Source organism: Pundamilia nyererei, unplaced genomic scaffold, assembly GCF_000239375.1.
Source record: "Pundamilia nyererei isolate P.nyererei 1_Seehausen unplaced genomic scaffold, PunNye1.0 scaffold00135, whole genome shotgun sequence".
Taxonomy (NCBI): Eukaryota; Metazoa; Chordata; class Actinopteri; order Cichliformes; family Cichlidae; genus Pundamilia; species Pundamilia nyererei.
In genome coordinates this window covers 1,693,741-1,702,677 of record NW_005187536.1, presented here as the reverse complement: position 1 = coordinate 1,702,677, position 8,937 = coordinate 1,693,741, and the positions used below count along the sequence as shown (strand labels likewise).

The following is an 8,937-nucleotide window of genomic DNA, read 5'->3' as shown; positions in this document are numbered from 1 at the left end:
CGGTGCCCCCCTTCCCAACCCGTGCTGAACCCGTCTTCTCATTCTAGAGACAGAAGCCTTCAAACTGCTGCAAGGCAAACAAGTCACCTCAGACTGACTTAAACATGCAGAGAATAAGGCACCTTTTCTTTTTTAAATTAAACACACAAAGTTGACGTACCAGTCTGTTCACATTGTTTGCATGAAGGAGTGGCTGCAACACTTCCTCTTATAGGGAGCGACTGAAACAGAAGCACAGCAGTCTCTACGCTGTGTGATTAACTCGTGCAGTTCATGTAAACTTGAATTTAAGAACAACAGAAAATATTAGAGGAGCTACGTCAGCTTTACCCATCAAAGAGGACAGACTTACTGCAGCAGGTAGGCAGAGTCCTTCTTGTTCTTGCTCTTTAACAGCTTGTACTACAGACGGTTGGAGGAACAGAAAACTTTTATTAATCCAGAGTTTTGTCTCTCAGGTTTTTATTTACAAAAGAAAGAACTTAAAGTCAGGCAGTAATAGAGCAACAAAACGTTGACAGGAAACCCACAGAAGGAGCATTACCACCAACCTGGCATCCCAACACACACACACACACACACACACACACACACACACACACACACACACCCCTAAGCTGCTTTTTCAGTGATTTAGTTATTGAACCTTAAAGATCTAAAGTATTCTTTGACATTTTCAAGTGAAAAAAATAATCTGTTGGTGAAATCTGACAAATGTAATTACGGGTTAATAACAGCCTTATAACAACACCTACACCTCTTTCAGAGCGCTGACAGGTTTAATGAAAGAGAAATGAAGCAGATCAGAGTCGACATCTGTCTCGTAGCTGGAGATGGTGTCTGACCACAAAATCCCAGCAGTTGAAGTTTTGCATCAGGCCCGCCCTGAGAGGGCGGAGCAAGCGTGACGTAAACGCAGTGGCAGGAACATCGTAGGCATCAGGTGTGGCCAGGCAGGCAGCCGTGTTGAGACAAACCAGTGGGTTTTCGTTCACGATGGAGAAGAAAAGCTTTTATTTCTTCTTCGGTAGGTCTGATTTGGACTTTATTGCACTTTTACTTTCATAAATCCGTCAGCGTGAAGCAGTGAGGTGATGATTCAGCCATTCTGCTTGTGACCTTTCAGTGGCCTGGAGCTAGCTGCTGCTAACAGGCTGTAGCTTAAAAAAAACGTGGTTATTAATAATTATTTATTTATTTATTATTAAATAATTAAATTATAACTTTGTTTGGTTGGTTGTTCTGTGTGTCAGTACGAGAGGAAGCTGTGACGTTTCCACAGCACTATGCTGTGTGATAGTGGGAAGTAAGATGTATTAAAGCGCGGCGCCTGCTTCTTAAAGATACAGTTAACCAATCAAACAAACATTCATTCATTTTTTGTTCAATGAAATTTATTGAATGTGACAAACTGCTCACACTGTGATCTATTACGTTTGTTAGAGTTAATAAAATCATGAAAATGAAATAATCATAAAACACGTTACTGATATACTGCAGTTCTCCGTGTACTGCTGTTCATTATACTATGATTTCTGAATCTTTCCACCAAATTGTTAAATGAAAACTATTATTCATGGCTGTTACCATGTTATGAACAGGTTTGTCGTGTTGTACATGGGTGTAACTTTGTGCTGAGCATTGGGTGGGGGGTAAGATGTCTGTCTAAATAAATAAATAAATCTGGGTAAATTCCCGGATGATTAAACATGCAACTATTTTGATGATAATAACTGAAATGAGTAAATAAATTCAATAGCCTACTCATGCAAGATAATTCATAATTTTATTGGGGGGGGGTATTGGCTGGGTCTGGTTATTGGAAATTACGCCCTGTGTTGTTACACATACATTAGTGCACCATTACTAACTGGTGTTGCCTGATAAGTATTTGTGCATACATTATTACCTTCAGTTTCTGGTTTTTATCCAGTTACAAAATGTCAACAGAACTCATCTGAGCTCGCTGGTCATACAGTGTCTTACTGGGTTGGTGCTTTAGAAATTAACGTATTGTTTCCACATCGTTAGCGCCTTGTTGCCTCTGTATTGTCCCACTATTACCACATTTGTTTTGAAAACTTTGTTATAATTTTCATTAATAGTTGGACGGCTGACAGGTTGCATGATTTCAGACTGCCAAAGGAGCGACTATGATGAATGGCGGTTATGGTTTCCTGTTCGTTCTGACTGAACCTTTGTCTGTTTCGTTGCAGCTCTCTATGGGTTCCCACTGGTGGCAGCTTCCTCTGAAACTAATGGAACCAGAGGAGAGCCATTACTCTGGCAGTGCACACTCAGCAAACAGTTTGATCCACAGAAAGTCAGCATTTATTGGCAGAACCAAAACAATACTGAAATGCTCCACTATTACAGGAATGGAAAGGAGGATTTGGAACATCAAAGCTTGCCATTTAAAAACAGAACCAAAATCTTTCCTGATCAGTTACGATCTGGAAACTTGTCCCTTATCATCGATCCGCTGATGCATGAAGACAACCTGAAGTCCCTTAAAGTCGTTTTCAACCACGCAAGAGAAATCAAGGACAAACTCTGCCAAACCATGGTTCATGTAGCAGGTTGGTATCTGCGTCATTTTACAGCACATCAAACTTGTTATCTTATATATGTCATTAATACATATTTACAATATTTACAGCTAATTTTAAGGAGCCAAACATCGAGATCAACCAAAAGAAGATGACAGCAACTTGCATAACACAGGGGGGCTTTCCTGAACCTGAACTGGCATGGATTTCCACCGACCACGAAGGACATGAACGTGCACTGGAACCACCTGATGTTCTGACCCTGCAGATCCACAAGGAGGAAGACGGCACCTACAGCGTCATCAGCACAGCCAACATCACGGGGTCAAAGACGGTGACCTGCAACGTTTACAACCCAACTTCTAACAAGACTGTGGGAGCAACTGCAGACCTGCCTGCAGGTACACAGAGGGTTACATCACCATTAATCAGCATCCAGCTGACAACTTGCATTGCTGAAATGAGCAGAGCTGCTGATCAGCTGCAGTTTTATTTGTTGTCCATTACTGTCACATCACAGCTAACTTACTTACACACCAAATAAACTGAAGCTACTATTTATGCCTTTACATTTCCACTACATTCATGATCCATGCATTCACAATAACTTTATGTTGCAGTTGTGGGTGATGCACAATCTGCTTATTTACAGTTGAAGGTCTGCCTGTGGCTGAAACGGCTGGGATTGGAGTATTTATAGTAGCCATCGTACTTGTAGTACTGATAGTACTCGTAGTACTCGTAGGACTCGCAGCCTTTGGCTACAAGAAATGTAAGTAAGCTTCTGAATGTTGTTCTTTTACAGTTTTAGCAGATACAATTATCTGATTTCGTGTCGAACAATAATTATGGACAGCTGATATTAATATGTAAACATCAAAATTTTAATTTATTACAAAAACTGTTGCGCACACGTTAGCCAGAGTGCTCTTAGTGTCACAGCAGCATCATTAACACTGAACAAAAGTTGGCGAGCGCCCCCTGCTGTCCTGGTTTGTGACTGACACATTTTTCTTTTGCTCTAGATCACCAACAGAGACAACGGAGGCCAGACAGCCCTGAGCCGTCAGCTGCTTATCTTTCCAACGGTGCTTTGCTAGCAGAGAATGGAGGTGTGTGCTAGTGCTGTACAGGAAGGTGGCGCTGCACACGGGCTGACCAGTACTGGCAGGACTTTGTCGGGGATACGTGTGTTAAAACAAACACTGCTGCTCTGCTGTACCTCAATGCAGGAACGTTGTCCTTCCATTCAGGCGCAGACAGCCAAAGAGAAAGCTCAGGAGAAGCACAGCTCTGAGGTCAGCTCTCCTGCCATCGAGGCAGGATGACCACAGATGAAGCCTGCATTAAGATTCAGAGTGAGACCAAGACCCTAAAGACCAGCTTCATCTCTGTGGCATTATTTAATTTAGAGCTTCACATGATGGGCTGTACCTCGTTATGCTCAGTATTTGTAATTCTTGCTTGAAACAGATTTCTGAGCTTTAACATTTCTCCCTCTGTGAAGATAAACTGAAGGATCTTGTTACTGTACTTACGTAGAAGGTATCTGGACTTCAGTATTTTCTGACAACTTTTTACTGCCTATATGTTAACACTACGTTCTACTCCTTGACTTTTCAAAACAGACTCATTACTTTTGGTTCAACGGTATCATTTATAGTGTTTATACTCTGGGTTAAAGCGGGCGTACGTATGTCGTCAGCTTCTAGTTTCTACAGAAGAGGAAAGAGCATCAAGGATGTTTCTCCAACGTTTCTATCGGCTCAACAAACATCAGCAAACACACAGTTTGTCTCACAGTGTGTCTCACAGTGTGTCTCACAGTGTGTCTCACAGTGTGTGCTAAAGCTAAAGGTGAGAGCTACGTTCTCTCAGAGATGGAGACAGATCAGACGGACAGGAGAGGAAGAGCTTAGACTTAATGTTTATATCCTTAACCATACTATGCAGTTACAACCTATAATTATCTGAGCTTAGTCCACAACAACATCGGCACGTTTAAAGTGAAATATTCTTTTACTCTCTTCACCTTAAAAACTATCCTAAAATATGATGACAGCATCCATCTCATCCTAGAACGACTAAACAGCCGATTCATGAACAAAATAACTGACAGACATCAAAATGTGAAGATTTGTATTTCCCTTGAAGTCACTTTGTCCTCATGTAAACGCGTTCATGCACATTCACGTGTTTTCTTCCTACAGGACACCTGACCAACAAACATGTAATAGTATTTGTACAGTAACAGTATCCAGAGTACTTTAGGTTCGAATCACTGCTGCGGTTGTTTGGCTCAGCCAAACACGTGTGGTTCACATCCATGTGTGTCCACTCATGAGAAGGACACACATGTAGTCCTGCATTCACTTCATCAATGAATCCGAGTGAACGTTTGTCCTGCATTAACTCTGTGGGGTCTTCACCTTACAGTAACACGTGTGTTTGTTCACTGATGCTATATGAATAAAAGGGAACTACAGGTGTTCCTGAAACGTGTCTTTGTTAGAACAGGGCGGATGGATGAGCACAGCCCTCTCAGCACAGGGCTGACACCACTTTGCCCCTTATAAGAAATACAACACAAATTTATTAGGACAGGTTACTAAACCAGGCTTACAGGTAAAAGGTGTTTCGTTTAGTAAAAGCTGATGATCCACTTCTCAAATAATCTCTAAGGATCTGAAGGAAGACATGCAAATATCTCTGCTCATTATTAGGCTAAAAGCGTGATATAGACAATTATATATTTTAGCAGCATCCCCATAAGGCATATCACAGCCCTGCACACCAGCACAGTGCTTATATTATGCTTCAATCAAGATATAGTTATGATTGAACCACATTAGCTCAACGAGGTCACAAAAATATCCCACAATACCAGAAATGACATGCTCAGCACTACATAACCCATATGGAAAAGAAACAGTAAAAACTTACATGATTTACTCATGAAAGTGGCCACTTTCTCATTACTTTCATTTATTGTTTTAGTATCCAAAACACACAAGTTTCATTTATATAATTTTTCAAGGGATCTTATATCTGTTTTCACTCTTGTATGCTTTTCATAGAAGTTTCACACAAGACAGATACAAACTTTATATTTATCTTTTCCATGTGGGTAAATTTTCAACAAAAGTTGGACTTCAGTCTGTTAACCACCAAATTAGTCTATCCTGGTCAGCTAGCTAAAAGTCTGTACTTTAGCAGCCTAAATCAGAGGCTAACATTAGCATTTGCTAGCACGAGCCAGGATAGTCTGAGGCTAAAACGAGAGTTTGTGTAACTTTTCCTGAAACCCTTTAAAGTGTACAGTAAAGGCAACCGTGGAGCATAAGTATTATTATGGAAGTTTTTATAGTCCTAAAATTATTTCTTCCTCTCTATACATCAGTAGAACCATGAAGTTGAGAGCCTTCAGTTTTCAGGCCCCTCTTCTGTGGAACCAGCTTCCAGTTTGGATTCAGGAGACAGACACTATCTCTACTTTTAAGATTAGGCTTAAAACTTTCCTTTTTGCTAAAGCATATAGTTAGGGCTGGACCAGGTGACCCTGAATCCTCCCTTAGTTATGCTGCAATAGACGTAGGCTGCCGGGGGATTCCCATGATGCATTGAGTTTTTCCTTTCCAGTCACCTTTCTCACTCACTATGTATTAACAGACCTCTCTGCATTGAATCATATCTGTTATTAACCTCTGTCTCTCTTCCACAGCATGTCTTTATCCTGTCTTCCTTCTCTCACCCCAACCGGTCGCAGCAGATGGCCCCGCCCCTCCCTGAGCCTGGTTCTGCCGGAGGTTTCTTCCTGTTAAAAGGGAGTTTTTCCTTCCCACTGTTGCCAAAGTGCTTGCTCATAGGGGGTCATATGATTGTTGGGTTTTTTTCTCTGTATCTATGAAGCGCCTTGAGGCGACTTATGTTGTGATTTGGCGCTATATAAATAAAATTGAATTGAATTGAATTGAAGTTTTCACTTTTCCCAGTTATGGGGCGACCATGGCTCAGGGGGTTGAGAAGCGTATCTGTAACCGGAAGGTCGCCGGTTTGATCCCCGGGCTCTCTGTCCAGGTCATTGTGTCCCTGGGCAAGACACTTCACCTACCGCCTACTGGTGTTGGCCAGAGGGGCCGATGGCGCGATATGGCAGCCTGCCCCAGGACAGCTGTGGCTACAACCATAGCTGCCTCCACCAGTGTATGAATGTGAGAGTGAATGAATAGTGGCATTTGGGTGCCTTGAAAAGCGCTATATAAATGCAATCCATTATTATTATCTACATGGCTGACTTTAGCTAGTTAGCTAGCTAGCAGTCAGAGCTGTGCAAAGCCCAGAGAGAAGCAGACAACTAAATATCCGGCAGTGTTGCCAACTCCTCCAAGGGCGTAGATTTGGTTGTGGCATTGGTGGGGACGGATGATTCAACCACCGAACCCTGCCCTGTTTCTTTTGTTCCCCTTTTTGTCTTTGCTTCTTGATAAAAGGAGAAGTATACTTGCCTACATATGCTATTCTACCTGCTTTTAAACCATTTAAAATTACAATTCATAGTTTTATATGTGAATTATATAATGTTAAATTACTATTAAACAAATGACTGACTAAGTATTTTAGGCTTTAGTTTACTTCAGCCATATTCCATATAAATCAGGTATCATACAAAAATAGCTTCAAATACAGTCATGACAATAAAAGAATATGACTTTAAGGACTTAACAACATTACTTCAGTCATTCCGTGAGGACTACCCGCTGCCTGTGAGCGCTTTGGCACGGGCGAGGTGCCCACCTGTTGCCCACCTGCACCTGTGGCAGCACCTTTTGCTTGTTGAGAGTAAGAGCGATATGTGTCATCATAAGTCTCCAATAACACCAGAAAAAGTCACCAGATTTGTTGTTAGTCGCTTCTTAGAAAAAAGTGGCTAAGGGGGTCTGAAACTCACTAAATATAGCGACAAACTCGCTAAGCTGGCAACACTGCTATCTGGTCTTTAAGTGATGATGAGCCTGCTTCCAGGTCCAACCTACGGTGTGTTTATTATTGTGTTTTTAACATGTTTTGTATTTTGTTCTATTTAATCTGAACAAGCCCCTAAAAACAGTCAGTGATCACTGTCGGCCTCTCTTGGTTTTTACCACCACTGTTCATTTTAAAGCTCAGTTTTAAACCCTTACGATGTAACTACAGCCCAGCCCATGCAGCAGTATATGAATGACTAACCTCGTATTGTGGATGGATTATCTCAGTTGTTCTCCTGGCTGAAGTTTACAGCATCCTGCCATGCGATTGCATTTGTCTCTAACCATCAGGAACCCTCATGTTAACTTTTATTGAGTGGAAAAAAGTTAGCGTTCATCCTCCAGCTTCACTGTGCTATATCATGCTATATCAACTTCCTGCTATCTTCTAAATCCGTTAAACTTCATAAAGTCTATTTTCATGGATGTTAAACTTAATTGTTACACTGATCATTTCATTAAAGATGAAAGAATTTAGACAGTTTTTAACTCTCAGTGATCGTTTGATGTTGGGACCAGAAGCGGAGTTTGGATGGAGAAACAGCAATGACCTCAGACTTAAAGACCAGATGGTATTCATGAAAACTGCTCCAGCCACTGGAAGCCAAACCGAGTATCATAGCGAAAGATAATTAACTAAAATAGAAAGTTTATGTCATGTTAAACCTAAATAACGACTCTTTTCAAAGTAAGTCAGCAACATATTCCTGACTTATCTGGATACAGTGGACACCATTTAACAAATAAATTAACAATTCTTTCTAAACAAAATCACTGAGTGTTTTGAAAAACATTATCTTAATAAAAAAAATCTAAAAGTTTAATATTTACCACAGAAATGTGAAGGCAGCTTCTCCAACTCCAGAGTCTAAAACCTAAATGAAGCCTTAAAAAAGTCTAATGTCTGCTCTTGCTCTTATTTTTCCCTCCTTTTGGGGTTCTTGCTCCCACAATGCACTGCAATAGTTAAGAAGTACAGAAAAATACCTGTAAATGATTAGTGACGGGAATAACAGCATTACAAGTAACGGCGTTACTTTTTTTAGTAAAGACTAATCTAACTAATTACTATCCCTATCGTTACAACACCGTTACAGAAAATGCAGTCCGTTACTATTTTTCAACAAACAGACGGTTGAAGCTGTGTTCAGTTTACCGCATCTTATATCAGTTGCAGGAAGTAGCTGTAAGTAATCTGGGTGCTGCAGCTTTAAGCAGCTGCGCTCCCGCGGGCGGCGATCACTTTCTGGCCGACGACCACTTTTTGGCACAACACCTGGAGCTCAGGGGGCAAAACAATCGCACGAGTGCTGCTGTTTGACTGAGGAAGAATAAAGTAGTCGTGGTCAATCACATGACCACTT

At 41.1% G+C, this 8,937-nt stretch overlaps 1 protein-coding gene across 2 annotated transcripts; it reads left to right on the top strand.

Moving 5' to 3' along the window:
• Window positions 1–221: 221 nt before the first annotated feature.
• Window positions 222–5,036, top strand: LOC102198274 (ICOS ligand-like). Of its 2 annotated transcripts, none has more exons than XM_013913507.1 (5): window positions 222–360; window positions 2,217–2,579; window positions 2,660–2,950; window positions 3,202–3,321; window positions 3,575–5,036. In XM_013913507.1, exons 2-5 carry the CDS (start codon window positions 2,360–2,362, stop codon window positions 3,670–3,672), a joined length of 729 nt encoding a protein of 242 aa, XP_013768961.1. In that variant the 5' UTR covers window positions 222–360; window positions 2,217–2,359; the 3' UTR covers window positions 3,673–5,036. The 2 variants fall into 2 exon arrangements, with proteins under 2 accessions (XP_013768961.1, XP_005743827.1); XM_005743770.1 differs by lacking the exon at window positions 222–360 and adding an exon at window positions 957–1,027.
• Window positions 5,037–8,937: the final 3,901 nt, after the last annotated feature.

Coding starts and splice junctions, on each gene's coding strand:
- LOC102198274 (XM_005743770.1), top strand. CDS start 997: ATGGAGAAGAAAAGCTTTTATTTCTTCTTCG. Junction 2,951..3,201: donor AACTGCAGACCTGCCTGCAG/GTACACAGAGGG, acceptor GCTTATTTACAG/TTGAAGGTCTGCCTGTGGCT. Junction 3,322..3,574: donor AGCCTTTGGCTACAAGAAAT/GTAAGTAAGCTT, acceptor CTTTTGCTCTAG/ATCACCAACAGAGACAACGG.